Source organism: Phaseolus vulgaris, chromosome 1 (genome assembly GCF_051622355.1).
Source record: "Phaseolus vulgaris cultivar YP4 chromosome 1, ASM5162235v1, whole genome shotgun sequence".
NCBI classification, from domain to species: Eukaryota; Viridiplantae; Streptophyta; class Magnoliopsida; order Fabales; family Fabaceae; genus Phaseolus; species Phaseolus vulgaris.
Window position 1 is genome coordinate 18,902,476 of NC_143498.1, and position 21,763 is coordinate 18,924,238.

Here is a 21,763-nt window from a genome sequence, read left to right on the forward strand (position 1 = left end):
ACAATAAAAGGACAGAAACAATTATTCAATTATTATATTTTTTTTTTTAAATCAAAAGACAACAAACGTATGATTCTCCTTAGCATACGCATTTGTCACTTCTAAACACCTTTTCTTTTCTCTTTACCTCTTTCGCCGAGGAGGAAAACATAACCGTCGTCTCCGTAACTAACTACCTTCGTCATGGAGAATAATGACCTCGCAAAGAATTCTGGCGCTCACAACGCCGGTGACACGATGCCTCCTCGCGATGCTAAACATGACGGTGCCGCCGCCCAAGCGGAAACGTCGTCCCAAACGCCGCATGGTCAGGCGGAGGAGGAACAGAAGAAAGAAGAAACCGCCACGTCTACTCCGCAAAGCCTCGAGCAAGTTGCTCAAGAGATTGACCAATTCGTGAGGAGTCTAAAAAACGTTGGAAATGCGCAGAACTTTGCGATTCCTGACTTCAGTGAAAGGTACTTGGATCTGGTTGAAGAGAAGATAATGAAATACGACGCAGGTGAAGGTAAACCGAAATGGGGCGAGGTTTCGGAGGAAGATTCGTGGTTGGTGAACAACGCGAATCGGTTTTCAAAACTGATGACATTGGTGATTGATAATTATCCTGATCATGAACCAGAGAAGATCAGCGGTGCACAAGTCTCGATGATGAACCGCATTACCTCAATTCACCAGCGTTTGATGACGTATTTGGAGGAGGACTTCCGGTTTCTGATGGAAGAATCAAGAATCCCAACCGAATTGGATCCCGGAGGAAATAATCAGAACAGCATCGATACCAAAAGAAAACAACACATGGCAGCGTCGGAACAACAAGAGTTGGTGCATGAACAAGAAGGTAGTGAACAGGATACGAATTTCCCGGGGTACTCGGAGGAGACGATTGCAAGCCTAAGTAAGATCGCCAGAGAGATGTTATTCGGCGGCTACGAATCGGAGTGCTGCCAGGTGTATATCATTTCGCGGAGGAACGCCTTCGAGGAGATTAACCAGAAGCTAGGGTTAGAGAGGATCAGCATCGACGAGATGGTGACGAAGGTGCCGTGGGATACTCTGGCCAGGGACATGATCCCCGCCTGGATCAACACGCTCAAACAGTACGCGGCAGTGTACTTCCCCGGCGAGCGGAAGCTGACCGAGGCCGTGTTCGCAGAGAACCACGCGGTGGCGGCTGGACTCTTAGGCGGCCTCTCCCGCGGCGTGGTGATTCAGCTTCTCAACTTCGCGGAGGGTGCCGCCATGACGAAGCGAGCCGGAGAGAAGCTATTCAAGCTCCTGGACATGTACGAGAGCCTCTGCGAGGTGATACCCATCGCGGACAGACTCTTTCCAGAAGAGTCCGTCGAGGAGATGGAGACAGAGATGACCGTTGCCAAGTCCAGACTTGGCGAGGCATCTATCTACATTTTCTGCGAACTGGAGAACCAGATTAAATCGGAGACCGCGAAAACTGCCGTACCCGGTGGCGCAGTTCACCCCCTCACACGCTACATCATGAACTATCTCAACATAGCAGGGGACTACAAGGAAACCCTAGAGCAGGTTTTCATGGAGCATTGGAAGAGGAACCGTGCGGATTCAACAAGCAAGCCTGCAGAGCAGAAAAAGGAGGGGGGTTGGGACAAGGAAACACCATCTCCATTCGCAACACAGGTGTTGAGGGTGATGGACTTGCTAGACTCCAGCCTGGAGGGGAAGGCGCGTCTGTACAAAGAGGTGGCGCTGAGCAACTTCTTTATGATGAACAATGGGAGGTACATTCTGCAGAAGATAAAGGGTTCTAGCGAGATGAGCAAGGTGATGGGCGACAATTGGATCAGGAAGAAGTCATCAGAGCTGAGAAACTACCACAAGAACTACCAGAGGGAGACGTGGAACAGGGTGCTGCAGTGTCTGAACCACGAAGGGTTGAGCGTGAATGGGAAGGTGCACAAGCCGGTGCTGAAGGAGAGATTCAAGAGCTTCAACACGTTGTTCGATGAGATTCACAAGACGCAGACCTCGTGGGTGGTGAAAGACGAGCAGCTTCAGTCGGAGCTTAGGGTTTCCATCTCTGCAGTGATTATCCCGGCTTACCGATCATTCATTGGGAGGTTCGCCCAGACTTTTGATCCAGGGAGACAGACAGAGAAGTATATAAAGTACCAAGCTGAAGACATTGAGACTTACATTGATGAGTTGTTTGATGGGAAGCCTCACCAATCCATTGGAAGAAGAAGAACATAATTAACCAACCTGCCAAATTCCCACCACAGTACATATCGTTTTACCCCACTTTCATCTTTACTTTATATTACGTATATTTTTTTTAATTTTACTGTGAAGCAAAAATAAATAAAAGTCCAGAACAGCAGAAGAAGATGGATGAAGATGATGCATGCATGATGTTCAAAGAAAATTAATTAAGGCGTGCTGTGCGGAGCAGCGCAATGCACGTAGCCTGCATGTTCAAATCATGAACTAATGTTTTGCTTTGGTGATGCTCTTATTTTATTAGAAGATGCAGAGTGAAGGTTGTTGGTCTTGTCAATTGTTTTGGCTTTTGTTTGTACACAGGATAAATTAAATCAACTTGTTGGTTCAATTCAGAATGGATTTCACTTTCACACCTTCATTTTTTTTGTTACCCCATTTCTGTTTTGTGATTAGACTTAGACTTAGAATGGATGAGGAGATCAAAATAAATAGGAAGTATCAAATTGAGATACAAAAGAATAAGAGATATAAATTGAGAAATGTTAGTTGGACACTCTTCTAAATTTACGCTCTCATCTAACAATTATTTTTATTATTTTTTTATTTAATAATTTATATTTATATTTTAATTAAATAATTTAATCTAATATTTTATTATTATATGTAGTTGTTAAATGGATTAAAAAATATAGTGTCAAAATAGTTTTTTTTTCATATAAACATTGTATATATGCATAGTTTCTTAAAAAATAAAGTTGCAATGAAATGAAATGGTACTGAAATGGTTTGACGAAGAAATGGAATACTGGAATTAAACTGTTTAAAATCAATTGGAAATATTTCGATAAATATAAAGACGACATATAAATCATAAAATTGCAACAAATGTAAACTATGAACTCTTACATTAATTTTCTAAAACTCAAATTTATGGTATGAATTTGTCTTATGATAATAAAAATAAAAAACAAAACATTTTAAATCAGTAAAAAAAACATTTTTTTCTTAAAAAAATATCTAAAATATACTTGTGCACATAAATTTTTATTGTTAATTTATATAATTTATAATTATACAATATATAGATTTGTGTCATTTTAGAAATTATACGTATTTTTGTATTCGTATCAGTGTTTCTACTACATAGAATATAAATGTAAAAGACAAATAAAAAGAAAATATTAAGCATTTAGATATTAAATATAAGAAATTGGTAGGTATCGATGCTTCATTTATTATTTCCATTTTTTACTCTTTACAAGATATGAGTACTTAATATTTTTGTCACCAACAAAAATTACACCAAAATTTTACATATAGACTAGTTTTGATGTTATCTTCCTTCGAGGTGTAACATGCAAAAGTGTTTTAGGATATTTGGTAAGAAAATTACTTAATCTTTTTTATATTCAGTTTTAGAATATCTTTATTAGTGCAAAATCGATTGGTCATTTTATTTTTGCTCGAAGAATTTATAAATAATGAATATAGAAGTTTTTTTTACATAATTTGTTTAGCACTTTAAAATTCTTTATTTTTTTTCATCCACTTAGCCTTTTTGAGCTATGCACTTCAGAGTCCAAGTTTTATCTAGAAATAATTTGTTCAACACTTTAAAATGTACTTGAAGAATGGCTTATTAAATGTCCTAATAGAATTAAGGCACAAGTCACTTTTGAAATCTGCTCAAGATATAAATTAATTTATTTTCTAATATGGTATAAATAGTTATAAATTAATTTATTTTCTAATTTGGCACAAAACGGAATTAAGATTTGAGAGAGAGAAAAATGGTTCTTTACCACCGAATGCATGAGGATGGCAATATTCTTTATTATTTGTTCTTCCCTTGCCTCTTTATCATTTCTTTTCCTCCTTCTCTTCAAGTTTTACCTATCATATTTCTCTTACACAATACAAGAAAATAATTAGATAGAGACTATTTCCAGTTCAGATAAAAAAAATAAGTTGTGATTATATTAACTGAATTAGATATTATTTTAGAGATTAAAAAATTTATTGTTATTTGTGATATATTGGGCCTATTTAGTATTAAGGAGGCTCATGACTTAAAGAAGCTTATTCGTGTAAGACCTTGTATGTGGATGGACCACTACAAAAAAAGTTTTATTATCGTGGGCCAAAAACAGAGGCTAAGTATGAAAAACCTACACCCCTACAAAGAGTTTAGAAATTGGCAGTTTCTTCCTACACCCCTACATATTCCTGCACCCCCACAATGTAATGCAAAGACAAAAATATCCCTACTATTTTTTAAAAACCCCAAAATACACATAAGACCCACACTACTCTTTCTTCTTCCGGAAAATGCAATTCGGTAATTTTACGGAATGGGAAACCCACATTTATTTTTTTGCATTCCGGATTGGAAAATCCACAAATATTCCGGATTGCTGAATTCGGTAATCTTCCGGATCCATCAATCCATAACAAAAATTAGACTTCCAGATTCAGCAATCCAGAAATCAACAAGTTGCTTTCGAAACACCCCTTTATTTGAAAAAAAACACGAATCATTTCTGGATTGATGAATCCGTAGCACACTCCCGGATCTCGATATCCAGTAATCTAAAAAACTCTAGTTTTTTCAAATAAAAGGTGAGTGTCAGTTTTGGGATTTACAAAATTGTGGGGGTGCAGGAAGAAAAACGTAGGGGTGCAGGAAGAAGAAGCCTTAGAAATTTATAAAAAATTGTGAGTTTGACCCATGTTAAGCCCACACAAAATTATATTTGTGTGGGCCAACCCTTCAAAATGTCCAAGTAGTTATAAAAAATTGTGAGTTTGACCCACGCTAAGCCCACATAAAATTATATTAGCGTGGGCCAAGCCTTCAAAATGTCCAAGTAGTTATAAAAAAGTGAGTTTGACTCACGCTAAGCCCACACAAAATTATATTAGCGTGGGCCAAGTCTTCAAAATGTCCAAGTAGAGTGAGTTTAGCTACGAGGGGCACACAATAAGCGTAGGCTAAGCCTTCATGTTGGTCACAAATTAGCATGGGCTTAGCCTTCAAAATATTCAAAATATTTTTTATATTTTTTATTTGAAAAAGTATAGACTTAGCCTACAAGCACACAAAGAATTTCAGTTTGAAATATATTTTTATTGAAATAAATCAATTTTAAAAAGAAAACTATTTTTTTATTAAAATAAATCAATTTTAAATTACTCTACTTCTCTTTTTCTTATTGCATTTATCCTATTTTTTACCTATTTCAATATAATTATTCAAGATAAAATTATTTTAGAAACCAATCTAATATGAAGAAATGTTTTTCTTACTAAAATTTTTTTATTTATAACTTTTTCTTTATACTTTTTACTTGTCTTGAAAATTGAATATTGTTTTTAAAATGAGCAAGAAAAAATATTTTTTTAATAGAACAAGGAAAAGAACAAGAAAAATTATTTTCTAATACAAGACCCACGATAATAAACTTGGAACTTTGTACAAAAATACAAAGGTAGAAGCGTGATATCTGTGGTTTTTGATTGAAATTGAACTAAAGTTACTTTAATTAACTAAGGTTGAGCTGGTAGATACCAAGACAAGCTTACCTTCACACTCTTCAAAATACCAAGAAAAACAAAAAACATGCTTTAAAAAACAGAAGTTGAGCTATATAAGTGATGTGATTTCATTTGAACCTTTGATTATTTTGGGATGAGTTAACATTGGTTTCATAGCATTCAAGATACTTTCAAGAATAGGATCAAGTTCTAAAGGCAATTGAAAGAGTTCCTAAAACAACAAGACAAAGGTTCACACTCAAAATGCAAGATTTGTGACTTGTAATGCAAGAAATGAACATAGAATGGGTGGGTAACTTCTAAAACAGCAAGTAAAACCCAAGAACAGCTCAAGAAAAGATAAAACAACACAAAAACAGTGGCAAGAACAGAAATACCGCAGCATGCAACAAGTTCACCGAATTGGAATGAACTAGGCAACAAAACCCATGTGAAAGAACTTGCAAACAACAAGGTTAGCACATGTAATTGGAAATCATTATGTAGCGAACCAAGAACAACAAGAACACAGCAGAACTGCACTGGAAATAGGAAGAATAACGTGCAAAGAATGATAGAAGAGCATCCAAGCACAAGATGCAGCGAAAGGAAGAGGAAAAACACAAGCAAAACTCAAAAACGGAAGAAAAGGAAGATGGAAAAGGTGACTTATGTGGTTGTAGATCTTGGGATGATCTTCACACCACTTGGAGGGTGGTTGCTTCCAAGATGAGTGGTGGTGCCGCCACTTGAGAGACCCAGGAGCTTACAAGATGAGACTTCAAGAGAAGAAGAGACAAAGCTCACAACATTCTCTAAATTTCACTATAGTTTCATTACTCTCAATTTTCCAATTTGTTTTACAAATAGGCAAGGTTCTCCTTTTATAGAATGGGAGATGACCAGCCCTCTAGGTAAGGAAGGAAGGAAAGGCTTCTTCAAGTTCGTTCTATGAACAAAAGGTACCTAACTAGGCCAAAAGGTGACCTTCCTAGCCATTTCTAAGTAACTACTGACTAAAAGTGCCTTTACATGCATAGTTTCTTTTATTTTCCTTTTTAGGCACTTCCCTAAGATCTTATTCACAATTAATACAAGAGATATTACAAAGAGAGATTTCATTTGGCAATCTCTTCCCAAAGATCTAGCCATGCTCCTAGTGATTCTTTTATTGGAGTGGGCTTGGGCTTGGGCTTTGGGCTTGGGCCTCATCTTTTGCAAAGACTAATAAGAAGAACTTTAAATGCTTCGGCCCTTGTCCATTTCTTCTATTGATGACATCTATTTGATTCGCATCAATAAGGTTCCAAGAAACTTCTACTTTCTGATCATGTCAACCTAGAGAAGTTAAATCTTAAGCAGTTTGAAACCTTTCTTGTTTTAACATAACAAGAAAGAGCCTAAAACTAAAGAGATCATCTACATAACAGATGACTACAAACATTCCCAAAGAACAATGACACACACTCAAACAAACTATGCTTAACACCATGCTACTAAAACTAAAAACAACAGTGCCTAGGCTCCAAAAAGAACATCAAAAGCACTTTAACTGCAGCAAAAACAACACCAAACCAGCACCAAAACTGCAGCATAAACCAGCATTTATACAGCATAAAACCAGCTAAAAATAGTACAAAACTGCAACAGAAAACCAACATTTGCACATCATAAAACCAGCACCAAAACTGCAGCAGAAAACCAACATTTATACAACATAAAACCAGCAAAAAACAGTTCCAAAAATCGACCTCTACTCTTGCCAGAAACTGTAACTAATTTAGCTAAGTAAACCGAATTTTCCTCCTCACATAAGCATTTTTAAGAAAGTTTATGTTCCATCAGCCCCCAATAAACACTAGTTTCCTTACAGACATCACCAGTAAAAAATGTGGTCATGGGCAACACAACCACTCTCCCAACTTCTAAAGTTCACTTATAGAACTAGATTTATCTCCACTACATCTTGTAAATTTTCTTTTCATCTTTCCTACCAGTATTGCCCAACTGAAAACATAAAAATAGGTTGAAAGAGTTGCTTGTCAATTTTGAACTTTCCCAAGACATAATCATTGTTAACCGTGCAAAGCATTTCTTATCCTCAGAGGGAGGAACTAAGTTAGAAAGCAATACAATATGAGAAACTATATGTAATTTTAATGGAAGAGTAATTTTGTCATTTGAACATAATTTTTATCATATCTTACCATTATTTGGTCCACGTTGAATACAGGAAAAGGTAACATAATTTAGTTATCTAATTATCTGAGGTGCACCAAACATTTGACTTGCTTAAGCTTATCATGCTTGGATTCTATCATATTTATATCGTAAGTTGTTTTTATCCCAGTGTCATCCTATCATATCTTGAACACCAAACAAACCTTAACAACACTATACCACATGTAGATAATTAATAATCCACAAAAAATATGTAACAGGAGACCAACAAAAAGTTACCTTGGAGAACAAGGTATCCCATGCTTTAGCAGACACTCGTTTCATTGAGGTAACCTTTGAAACTGGGACTTTCCCATGTGAGCATTGGACAAACGAGTTGTCAAGAGGACTGCATATACCTTGCAAAGTAAGCCTCCTATAAAATACTAATACATCAATTAACTTGACTCTAATAATTGTTTGAAAGGAAAAGCACTAACACTGGAATAATGTTGTCAGCCCACTGGCGAAGCCATTCGCTAGTGATCCTGCCGGCAACTCGAACGTAGAGGAATCGCTTCGTAGCACTCTCTGCCCTGTCTACGCGACTGCGTCTTCTGCAGAATCACCCTCAGAACCTTCTCTTGATGCTCCAAACGTGACCTGCAAAACACACAGACGGCGCCTCTAGCGGCTGTTTGCACTCCGACGATCAAGTTAGTCCACAGAACCACCAAAGATGAGAAAACTAGCAGTGTGTGTGAAAAACTCTTGCTCTCTTTTTTCTCGTATCCCCCATCTCTCCCTTATTCCCTCTTTTATCTCTCTCTCTGTTTCTGGGCATAACAGAATTCTGTTATGCTTTTCTGGCATGTGTCAGAACCCTGTTATGCTTTTCAGAGACAGTGTATCTGCAGAATCAGAGAGTGTGGGTGTCTGTGCGTGTCCGCGCGTCTCTGCGCTTGGCTGCGCTTGTCTGTACCTGTATGTACCTTTAGTGGTACGGAGTGCCTCTTTGTCTGGACCGCACCCCTCTCAGATGATGACACGTGGAGGCATGCGACTCGCATCTAACCACACACGTGTCACTTACTGGAAGGGCTCTAGCGCTTCTCTTTGCGTGCTAAGTTACTCCCTTGCGGAGTAGCTTAGCATATTTCTTTCATCTGGGTAAATTGCATACTCTCAGTAGAACGCCAGGTGTGGCTGGTCTAGGCACACTCACCAAGCGTTGCTCTCTGCGTAGATGACTTGCCCTTCACGCACGTAATGGGTTGAGGGAGTAACCAATCACTGATCGGTTTACTAGCTCCCTCAGGTCACTCTCGTGCGCGATTCACTGAGATGTGCTCATGCGAGGTCCATGTATAACGCTCTCGCTGGGAACCTGAGTCCCAGTTTAACTACGTGTAACACGAGACCCTATGACACTGCACCCGATGACTGATCAGTGCTTATTTGCTTCTCGCGTCCTGCCTTCAGGCGTTAATCTGAGGACTGGTCTGTTGGTGGCCATTTGGCTGTTGACCACCGATCACCATTCTGGATGATCTGTCCCCTGACCTCTCTTTCGCCTGATCTGCCGATGGTCCCCTGGTTACTGGCCCCCGATCACCGCTCTTGGCGATCGCCTCCCTGGTCTCTCTGTCACCTGGTCCACGTGTCACCCTGCGAGTGGTCCACGTGGTTCTCTGTTGCTGACGTCATCGACTACCGATGACCGATCGGATCAGCTAGAAATCCAATAAAATGGTTTTTCCAGTGGTTGAACAGGAGCTTCAGCTAAAACAGATCGAACCTCTTGTCTCCTTCCAGTAATACGATCCAATTCCAACTGTTTCTTGTTATTTTACTTGATGGAGATCAAGCCCAAGAGAACATGGAGGCCACTCATCAAGCTCAAGAAGAGGTGGAGGCACAAATGGAGGACGCCCATGGAGGTCAAAGTCCACCTCAAAGGATTACAAGAAGCATGTTCAAAGCCTTGGGAGCTAGAGGACATTTATTTTCTCTTTTTGTAGTGTCTTTAGTTGAAGGTGCTTAGAGGGAAACCTTAGAAACCTCTTTTTGTTATAGCATCTTTTAGGTTTTTAAATAGGAGCTTTAGGGGGGTGTATTAGTAGATAGGTGTAGGAGTAGAATAGGGGGTGCCAAAGTGAAGGAAGGGATCACACCTTCCTTGCTTGGCAATTAGCGCCGGTTCTAGATGGCTTTTGGAGGGAATTTTGAATTGTTTAGCTTTCATTTTTCAGCACCTTAGGCTATAAATAGAGGTGCCTTCCTTGTAAAATTCAGATTTGAATTTTATCTAAAGAAACTATACTCAAAATTGGAGTGAGCATTTGGAGAGCTTTTGAGCTTCTACTCTAGTCTTATCTTGAAGGACCATGGTTTCCTCAAGTGGCGGCTTCCACACTCATCTAGGAGCATCCATACTTCTAGTGGCGTGATCATCCAACCTATCTTCCATCTTCATGAGCATTCTCTTCTCCTTCCTTTCTTCTCTTTCAATTACTCTTGTTGTCTTGTGTTCTTGAGCATGTTTTGGTTCGGCTATTCCTTTTTCCAGCATCTATTTTCTATTTGTTCTTAAATCTGTTCGGCTCTTTTGTTTTTGTTTCAATTTCTGTTCGGTCTCTTCTTTTCTTTTGCCTATGTTGATTCAATTTGACAATATTTGGTTCAACCAAATGAGTTTGGGATTTGGTACTTGTTATTGGTGAGTTCTTGATCTTAGAACCATGATCCAACTTCTAAGAAAGTGCCTCTACATTTTCCAGCTCAAGGTGATTCCTCAAAGTGTCAAGAATCTTGTTCTATGTGGCTATTGGAATCACATCATGTGGTATCATGAGTCTTAGGTTCATTCTTGTTTAATTGTTGAGTTGTGTGCACTTTATTTCAAGAGCTCTTTTTAATTTCTTGCAATTTAAGTTTCTGTTTTAGAATTTTATTTGAGTATTCTTGCTGTTTTTTTTTCTTTTGCTCCAAGTGTTTGTGGAAAGGTTTATGGCACTCATAATTCTTATGAGTATGGTTGCTCTTTTGGAATGGCATTATCCTTCCTAGAGTATACCTTAAGCTTCCTTTCACTTGTTACAATTTGTGTTGTGTCTTTTAATTTTTGAATCATGTCAAGTTTTGTCTTAGTCATGTTTTTCCATATATGTCATTACTTCTAGTAGTACTTTTATTGTTTTGATTGTTTCTTGCTTTGGTGTCATATAATTTTCTGAATTGATGTTGATCCTTTGTGCATTTTCTTTTTAGAATTGAGTTCATACTTGTATTCTAGACCTATACAAGTTCCAATACATCATTTTCTATTATGTCTTTGCTAGTTCATCATTCTGTTTTTTTTTTTATTCCTATTAGGATTCCTCTGTTTCTGAAAAGAGTGCTTACTGTTTTTCCTTATTGCAACTGATTTACGTACTGTAAAATTCTGAAATTCTGGATTTGAGATATTCAAAGTGTTAGAAAAGCATAGAAAAAAGAATCATTCAAAAATATGAAGTACACAAAAAATGATAAATAAAATAAAAAAAGTGTACATTCCTGCCGAAAAAAAATACGGTGATCTGGCAGTGATTTTAAAAAATTTATTTCTCTCAATTGGCTTACTGTTTTTAATTGATTCCAGTGCCATTTTTGAGTTAACATCTTGAAGTTTCTGTGGTATAAATTTCATAATCCAGTTCGCTCTACAACGTTCCAGTTAAATCAGTGAATATCAAACACAGTTTGCATAAAAAAAAAAATTTCAGTAGCTAAATTTTTTTTGTTTTCTTCATCTACTCTAGTGCTTTTCCTTAGGTATTTTTTTGTGTGCCTACTTTTCTCATTGAGTTCTTTATTTTCTTGATTGTCTTTCATTCTTACTCTTTGAGTTTGTCTTACATATAGTATTCCTTTTGCAATTACCTTTCCTTGCTTATACCTTTTCTTGTTTGTCTTTATTGTTTCTTTGGTTTTGTGGTGGTTTGCTCTTAAGATTGGTGTGCTTGCTTTGACATATTTCATTTGAGGATTCCAAGGCCTCAAGATCAGATTGGAGCAAGAACATTATTTCTTTGAGAGTGATATCTTTTTCAGCCTTAAATTCACTTCGGCAGTTTCAATTGCAAAGCTCACTGTTTTTGCTAATTTTTAACTTGTTTGCTGTTTTGTGTGTTTGCTGTTTTTTAATTACAAATGGCTGGATCTTCAAGTGATGCATCCTACAAGCAGCATTCTCCTTCCAAAGCTTCCATTCTTGGTGAATTACATGAAGCTCAAAGAACAATTAGAAGGTTGGAGGAAAAAATGCAAAAGATGGAGGTCCAACAATCTAGGCCATCTCCTTCTATCCATGATGGACATCATTCTCAGACCATCTTCAAGAGCTTCTTCAAATGATGTTGGCCGTGAAGATGAGCATAGGAGAAGGAGACCTCCACCCCAAGTCCATGGACAAAGACATCATCACCAAGGGGAAAGAATTCACTACGGCAATGGCTTCTACCATGATGCAAAGTCCAAGCTTCCTTCGGTCAAACTACCTTGTTTTAATGGTTCTAGTGATCCAAATGTGTATTTAGATTGGGAGGCTAAGTGTGAACAAATTTTTGAGATCCATGAGATCCAAGATGAGCATAAGCTCAAGCTAGCCACCCTAGAGTTTAGTGATTATGCCATGAAATGGTGGCATGGGATTGTAAAGGACATTATCTATCACAAGGGTCCTCCCGTGGACTCTTGGAACTCTTTAAAGGATCATATGCGCGCTAGGTTTGTGCCCCCACATTTTAGGAAAGACCTCATGTTGAGACTCCAACGGTTTCAACAAGGCACGCTAAATGTGGATGAATATTATAAGGAGCTTGAGACGCTTGTGCTTAAAATTGAATTAGAAGAAAGTGAAGAAGCCATGGTTGCTAGGTTTGTGAGTGGTCTTAGGAAGGATATCCAAGACATTGTTGAGTTACAAGAGTATTCATCATTGGGCTCTTTAGTTCATCTTGTAATGAAGGTGGAAGCCCAACTTGCTAAGAAAAACTCTTTTAAAAATGCTTCCAATAATGGATACTACTCCAAGTCTTGGAGAAACAAAACTTCTTTTTCTAAACATCCTTCCAAAGATTCTTCTTTCAAACCCAAGGAATCTAAGCCATCAACATCTAGACCTAAGTCTCCCACTAGAACATCTAACACTAAATGCTTTAAATGTATGGGTTATGGTCATATTGCTGCAAATTGTCCTTCCAAACGAAGTATGTACATGCATGAGGGCATTGTAGTTAGTGAGCATGATTCGGATTCTTCAAAGCATTCATTGCATTCTCATGCATCTAGTGAGGAAGAGAGCGAATGTCCACTTGAAGGGGACTTGTTAGTTGTGAGAAGACTTCTTGGACAAGTTTCACAACCTTTTGATGAAAGTCAAAGGGAAAATATTTTCCATACAAGATGTCTTATTCAAAACAACATTTGTTCCTTGATAGTGGATGGGGGTAGTTGTGCAAATGTGGCTAGTACAAGAGTAGTAGATAAGCTTGGATTGCCTACTATCTCTCATACAAAGCCCTATAAGTTACAATGGCTTAGTGAAGTAGGAGAAATAATTGTTAATAAACAAGTCCTCATCCATTTCTCCATTGGAAAATACAAAGATGAGGTATTATGTGATGTTGTGCCCATGGAAGCCACTCATGTTCTTTTGGGAAGGCCTTGGCAATTTGATAGAAAAGTTTTACATGATGGCTTTACCAACAAATTATCTTTTGAATTCCATGGTCACAAGGTTACTTTAAAATCTCTCTCTCCAAGAGAAGTCCATGAGGACCAAGTTATCATGAAGAAAAAGAGGGAGAGTGAAAAAGATAAAAAAGATAAAAAAGATAAGAGTTCTAAGCCTACACTCCTTGTGTCTAGGCGTGACATTGAAAGGGAAATAGTGGCTCATCATCCTCTTTTTTTAGCCATCCCTAGAACTCTTAGCATAGAATCACTTGTTGATAGTCCTCATTGCTTGGAAAATTTGGTAGAAGAGTTCAAAGATGTGTTTCAAGATCCTCCAAATGGACTTCCACCTTTGAGAGGGATTGATCACCAAATTGATTTGATACCGGGCTCTTCTTTACCAAATCGTCCCGCATATAGGACCAATCCAAGTGAAACCAAGGAAATTCGCCAACAAGTTGAGGCTTTGATTGAAAAAGGGTGGGTGCAAGATAGCATGAGTCCTTGTGCTATGCCTATCATCTTAGTGCCAAAAAAGGATGGCACATGGCGAATGTGTTCGGATTGTAGGGCCATCAATAACATAACCATTAAGTATAGGCATCCCATACCTAGACTAGATGATTTGTTGGATGAATTACATGGTTCAAAAATCTTTTCAAAGATTGATCTTAAAAGCGGCTACAATCAAATCCGTATCAAACTGGGTGATGAATGGAAGACGGCTTTTAAGACCAACTTTGGTTTATATGAGTGGTTAGTTATGCCTTTTGGTTTAACTAATGCACCAAGTACCTTCATGCGCCTCATGCATCATGTTCTTAGACCTTTCATTGGTAAGTTTGTTGTGGTTTACTTTGATGACATTCTCATTTATAGCTTATCTTTGAATGACCATAGGTTGCATGTTAGGCAAGTTTTGGAAACCCTTAGGAAGGAACATTTGTATGCTAACCTTGCTAAATGTATGTTTGCTCTTGATCATATAGAATTCCTAGGGTTCGTTGTGAGTTGTAAAGGGGTCCATGTGGACAAAACCAAGGTGGTGGCCATTCAAAATTGGCCTACACCGAAATCTTTGAATGAGGTCCGAAGTTTTCATGGGCTTGCTTCTTTCTATAGAAGATTTGTCCCAAACTTTGGTACCATTGCCGCACCACTCAATGACATAGTGAAAAAGGATGTGGTCTTTCATTGGGGAGAAGCACAACAAAATGCTTTTGATACTTTGAAAGAAAAATTGACTAATGCTCCCATCTTGGCCCTTCCTAATTTCACTAAGACATTTGAGATTGAGTGTGATGCTTCAAGCATAGGTATTGGGGCTGTTCTCCTTCAAGAGGGCCACCCCATAGCCTATTTTAGTGAGAAATTGAAGGGAAGTCATCTCAACTATTCCACCTATGATAAGGAATTATATGCACTTGTTAGGGCTTTGTTTACTTGGCAACACTATCTTTTTCCCAAAGAGTTTGTGATACATAGTGATCATGAATCTCTTAAATATTTGAAAAGCCAAAACAAACTTAACAAGAGGCATGCTAAGTGGGTGGAATTCATTGAGCAATTTCCTTATGTGATCAAACACAAGCAAGGCAAAATAAATATTGTGGCGGATGCTCTTTCTAGAAGATACACCTTGCTAAATCTTTTAACCTCTCAATATCTTGGTTTTGATCACATTAAGGAACTTTATCATGATGACCTTGATTTTTCTCTCCTCTATCAAGAGTGTCTTAAGGGAGGACACAAAGATTTTTTTATTCAAGATGGCTTTCTTTTTAAGGGAAAACGTCTTTGTGTTCCCCAATGCTCTATTCGATTATCTCTTGTTAGAGAAGCTCATGAGGGGGGCTTAATGGGACATTTTGGGGTTGCTAAAACTTTGGATGTGTTGCATGAACATTTCTTTTGGCCTCATATGCATAAACATGTTCATAGTTTGTGTGATAAATGCATAGCTTGCCGCAAAGCTAAATCTAAAATGCATCCCCATGGTCTTTATACTCCTCTTCCTATCCCTTCAATGCCTTGGGTAGATATATCTATGGATTTCATCTTAGGCTTACCCAAGACATCAAAGGGAAAGGACTCCATTTTTGTGGTAGTGGATCGTTTTTCAAAGATGGCTCACTTTATTCCTTGCCACAAAGTGGATGATGCATGCCACATTGCAAACCTCTTCTTCCAAGAAGTGGTTCGCTTGCATGGGATTCCTAGGTCTATAGTGTCCGATAGAGATCCTAAGTTCTTGAGTCACTTTTGGAAGACCTTGTGGGGCAAGCTTGGAACTAAGCTTTTATTTTCTACCACTTGCCACCCACAAACTGATGGTCAAACCGAGGTCGTGAATAGAACTTTGGGACAACTATTGAGATGCTTTATTTCGGGGAATCCTAGAGTGTGGGAGAATTTACTACCCCATGTTGAGTTTGCATATAACCGAGTAGTAAATTCTACCACCTCCCATTCTCCTTTTGAGGTGGTCTATGGGTTTAATCCCCTAACACCTCTTGATCTTCTTCCTATTCCCCTTCTTGACGATGTCTTGTGCAAAGATGGGGATGAAAAGGCTTCTTTTGTGAAAACTTTGCATAAAGACATCAAGAAGAGAATTGAGAAGAAGGTTGGCAAGTATGTTGAACTTGCCAATAAAAGGAGAAAAGCATTGTTGTTTGATGAGGGCGATTGGGTTTGGCTTCACTTGAGGAAGGATCGTTTTCCTACTCAAAGGAAGTCCAAACTAATGCCTCGAGGGGATGGACCTTTCCAAGTCCTCAAGAGGATTAATGACAATGCTTATGAGTTAGATATGCCTGATACATTCTTAGGTAGTCATACTTTTAATGTCAGCGATCTAACTCCTTTTTCTGTAGGTCTCCAGAATTCGTGGTCGAATTCTCTCCAACTCGGGGAGTATGATGGAGATCAAGCCCAAGAGAACATGGAGGCCACTCATCAAGCTCAAGAAGAGGTGGAGGCACAAATGGAGGACGCCCATGGAGGTCAAAGTCCACCTCAAAGGATTACAAGAAGCATGTTCAAAGCCTTGGGAGCTAGAGGACATTTATTTTCTCTTTTTGTAGTGTCTTTAGTTGAAGGTGCTTAGAGGGAAACCTTAGAAACCTCTTTTTGTTATAGCATCTTTTAGGTTTTTAAATAGGAGCTTTAGGGGGGTGTATTAGTAGATAGGTGTAGGAGTAGAATAGGGGGTGCCAAAGTGAAGGAAGGGATCACACCTTCCTTGCTTGGCAATTAGCGCCGGTTCTAGATGGCTTTTGGAGGGAATTTTGAATTGTTTAGCTTTCATTTTTCAGCACCTTAGGCTATAAATAGAGGTGCCTTCCTTGTAAAATTCAGATTTGAATTTTATCTAAAGAAACTATACTCAAAATTGGAGTGAGCATTTGGAGAGCTTTTGAGCTTCTACTCTAGTCTTATCTTGAAGGACCATGGTTTCCTCAAGTGGCGGCTTCCACACTCATCTAGGAGCATCCATACTTCTAGTGGCGTGATCATCCAACCTATCTTCCATCTTCATGAGCATTCTCTTCTCCTTCCTTTCTTCTCTTTCAATTACTCTTGTTGTCTTGTGTTCTTGAGCATGTTTTGGTTCGGCTATTCCTTTTTCCAGCATCTATTTTCTATTTGTTCTTAAATCTGTTCGGCTCTTTTGTTTTTGTTTCAATTTCTGTTCGGTCTCTTCTTTTCTTTTGCCTATGTTGATTCAATTTGACAATATTTGGTTCAACCAAATGAGTTTGGGATTTGGTACTTGTTATTGGTGAGTTCTTGATCTTAGAACCATGATCCAACTTCTAAGAAAGTGCCTCTACATTTTCCAGCTCAAGGTGATTCCTCAAAGTGTCAAGAATCTTGTTCTATGTGGCTATTGGAATCACATCAGTACTCCTGACAAGCTTCATCATATGAGGCATTGAAATTTTGAATCTCATTACAAAGATGAGATGCAAGAGAAGCACCATTTTGCAAAGCAACTTCCACACCCTCTCTTTCATCATGTTTAGCACCACAAATTACACTCCCAATTTCACCAACATTTTTTGTATGTTTAAGATGGTACATCAACATGTACACATCACTAGACAAAAATGTCTCCACAAGTGAAGATTTTTAATGAGAGGCATGCAAACCATTTCCATTACTGTCAGCTACTATTGCTTGAGAACAATTAGAATGAATTGCATCAGTCTTGATGGATTTAGAGGTAGAATTTGAAGACCCTTCGCCAAATGGATGACAACCCAAATTAGTAACATGTTCATAATCAAATTCCCACCATTGCCCAGTGTTTACATCCTTAATATGAGCAATGTAATGACCACTATTAGCACCAGTTCCCTTGTGAATCAGTACAACTGACAAGTCATACACCAAGTCGAACTGAGACAGCTCAGACATTCTATGCCGCATATCAAGTTCAGCAGGAAATGAGAAAGCAGAAGAAATTTTCTTATTTGTTGTAGTCTGTCAACAAAAATAATACACAAATACACTATCATAACACAAATGAATGGTAAAGAAAATCAAACATTGCAGCATATATAGGGAAACACCATTAAAAAACCACTATTTTAAGAAAGAAACATGACAAATCATGCTCCATTTCTTGAGAGATGAAGATGTTTTATGCTTCATCCGAATGTAAATGGATCTCTTGGCAATTTTGAGCAACTATGAATGACCATCCCAAGGATATATTTTTCTCTGAAAATATGCATGCGCCACTAAACTATTTTTATAATACCTTCAGCTTAAAAATTTCAGATGATGAAATAAGCTTTGAACTATGAAGCAAAGACACCTCTCCTTCTTGAAGTGCCATATTGGAAAATACATTTTCAACAGTTACTCCTCGCTAGCACCTCCACTTTGAAGGACATCAAACAACTAATGTCTTCTCACCTCTTCTAGTAAAGCTCATTATCATAGGAAAAAAATAGTTGATTTGGAAAGGTGAATATACCTTTTCTTCTAAGTTATAATTTCATCTTATTAAGATTCTTTTATAAAGAGACAGTTCTTTCATTGCAAAATAATGAGTACTCACTAATATTCTTTTGAGGCTTACTATTATAAGAAGATGAATATACAAGGAGTAAGTATTGATTATCACTTTAGATTCTATGTACATTATTCATTTCATTTGAGTCTATCTCTCTCTATATATATACATACATGGGGATATATATATATATATATATACATATATATGAAGTGTCTCAGTGTCATTTTATAAATTAGCCTTTTCAATGTGTCTGTCAAAGTCTGTTTCGTAGGTTTTGAAAATCCTTTAGGCTTTGGAACATGATCAAATTAAAATGGAAAGAGTGTAGCTCATCAAGGGATGAGGACGTATGATAGAACAAGATAACCTTCTATTAAATATGTGTAATGAATTGTTTGTTAAGTCTCCTTGAAGGATCAAGTTGTTCATACAAGCATCTTCGATCCATTTTTCTGCATAGAATATATGTATATAGTAGTGATGAAATTATTAGCCAATATAACACCGCTCTATGAGTAGTGATATATAAGAATTATCAAACAAAACTATCATACCATATCACAATGGTGTGAAATCAGTTTTGACTTGTAAAGTGATTTTCAACTCAAAATATTTGTGATCACAAAGTACCTACGAAGCTTAAAGGAAAGTTTTAGACCAGTTGTACTCTATGGAAGTGATTGTGATCATATTGCTCAATGACCACTTGTACTCTATAGAAGTGAGTGTTATCACATTGCTCTATGACTTGTTATATACTCCATGGAAGAGAATGTTGGAGTTTAAAGCTTCAAAGAGGAAACTATGGAATGACAGTATAAGAGTTAATAAAAAATGACAAAAAATTGATTAACAATTAGGCGAGTTTAATGATTAATGTAAACTAAATACACTTTAGATTTTCTCAAATTATCAATTAAATTCTTAGCAAAAAAAAGTACAAGTTCAATAACACTGAAAGTCCCCTTTCCATGATCATTGACAAGGAAAACATAACCCAAAAAGCAAGGCATCGTTGGTTGCTGGAACGGGAGTCACTCTCCATTACGCGAATCGAAACAAACCTGAAAAAAAAAATTAGGAACACATACATCATCATATTTACGAGTACTGATAGCAGCTACTTACAATGGACAAATAAAGCTAAACGGAGGCCTGCACGTGCAAGAAAAACAAAACAGACACAAATGTAAGACAATAAGAACTAAGAAAACTTAAACAGAAGGGTTACATTTGGTTGATCATAGCTAAATTTTGAAATAACTGGCAATGAAGAAAAGAGAAAGTGTTGCAGAAATTTACTCCAAGAAAAAAGTGCATCATCATTATATAAATATTCCTAAGTGCATACATTCGCCATCGCAGATTAAAAAAAAGAGAAATGCATGCATAGGTCTGAATCACTGAAGCACATATCCTAAGTAAGGACATGAACACACCAGACACATCAACTCTACAAATACAAACAATGCTCACACTTCCACCACTTGTATAATAACTACAAACTAGATTATTTCACACCATGTCTTTTTTCAACTCTCATTCTAGCTTAACTATCTATCTAATGCATAAGTAATTGTTGTCTTAAAAAAAAAGGTTGATATAACTATTATCTTAATCTTTGGTCGGTCGGTCACTTTTCTCTCTTATTTTCTTCACTAAGCAATCGTCACTCCTTGACAATCTGCATATACAAACATCTTGACAATTTTAAATCTTCAATGCCTATCAAACTTTAGAATGTATATTAAAATAGCAGAAATCATTTTCAAAAGGTGTTGAGGGGAATTTGATTCTTGCTGCCTACCACAACCAATTCGAATAATGCAAAGGACCACTTTTACTCCTAACTCCCTCAGTAATCCAATGTGTATTCACTTATACCCTTTTTACACAAATTATTCGTAACATCTCAGGTAAAGGACTATTTGTATTCGGGTGGTCAATAATATAATGACATTAGAGATTCAATTATGCTTCCACTACTAGAAAACTAAGGACCATCCTACTAAAATCCACTTAAAGGACCATCCTGCTAAAATCCACTTAAAGGACCATCCTGCTAAAATCCAACCTCACAGTCCTCTATAAATGACCTACAAGGAACTTAGCATCAAAATCATTCGAGAACTTAGCATCCTCTTAAATCAACATGTAAGAAGAAAAATCATCCTAGGGTTACATAAATCAGCATCATAATTGTAAGAAAAAGCAAGTATATGGGAAACCTACATCAAGAACCTAGGGTTACTCATTAACGGTCGTCAAAGAAGAAGAAGGAATGGAGGAAGAAATGTGAAACTCACCGTTCACGGTCGCACGTTCACGGTCTAAGCACGGTCATGGTCAAAGAAGGAGAAGGAGTGGAGGATGAATGTTCACGGTCGCACGTTCACAGTCGAAGCACGGTCACCGTCACGGAGTTTTGTGGAGTGGAGGAAGAAGAAGAAGAAGGAGTGGAGGAAGAAATGTTCGCTCAGCAGTTTTGTGGGCTCTCTGGCTCATATTCGAGTTCAACAACTAGAAGTTTTGAAATAAATTAATTATACTTTTATTATTTTTAATTTTAAAATCAGAGCGTGGACTAAACCTTCAAAAATTTAAAATTTTATTATTATAATTTTATTTTATTTTAAGTTTGCATCTGTTTTGTGTGGGTTTGGTCGACGAAAAATGCGTCCACATTTGGCCTCCACAAATATGTGGAAACTAATTACTTTTTTTCTTGTAGTGTGTGGATTTTTCGTGTGTTTGACGAACACTATTTATTTTATTTTTTTTCTTCTTCATTTTGTGTAGGCTTAACCTACGCAAGTAGTGTGACCCACACTTTCTATTGCAACTAAATCTTATTATTCTTGTAGTGGACAAAAACTGACAACGAGGGGCTCGAGTGCATGATAGTTGGTCAACCTGTATATTCTTAAAACAAAAAATAATACATGCCCCATATATCACCTAAAAAATCGGAAATGCAAAAACATAATTACTTTTCTCTATTTAAACACACGATAAATAATGAAAAACAGGAAAAAAATAGTTGGGATACATAGTTTCAGACAGTTAAACGATAAAAAAGGAGAAATTCTCAAATGAAAAGAGAGAACTATCAATAAATTA

The 21,763-nt window shown here is 37.4% G+C and overlaps 1 protein-coding gene and 1 pseudogene across 1 annotated transcript; one reads left to right on the forward strand and one right to left on the reverse strand.

Annotated features, from left to right (window-relative positions):
- Window positions 1-81: 81 nt before the first annotated feature.
- LOC137813656 (exocyst complex component EXO70C2) lies at window positions 82-2,739 on the forward strand. The gene has a single exon (XM_068616022.2). The coding sequence runs from the start codon at window positions 184-186 to the stop codon at window positions 2,227-2,229; it is 2,046 nt and encodes a 681-aa protein (XP_068472123.1). The 5' UTR covers window positions 82-183; the 3' UTR covers window positions 2,230-2,739.
- A 15,009-nt stretch (window positions 2,740-17,748) lies between these two features.
- Window positions 17,749-18,460, reverse strand: LOC137815565 (ubiquitin carboxyl-terminal hydrolase 26 pseudogene; annotated as a pseudogene).
- Between the last annotated feature and the right edge of the window lie 3,303 nt (window positions 18,461-21,763).

Excerpts from the sequence above, each read along its gene's own strand:
- LOC137813656 (XM_068616022.2), top strand. The coding sequence starts at position 184 with ATGGAGAATAATGACCTCGCAAAGAATTCTGGCGCTCACAACGCCGGT.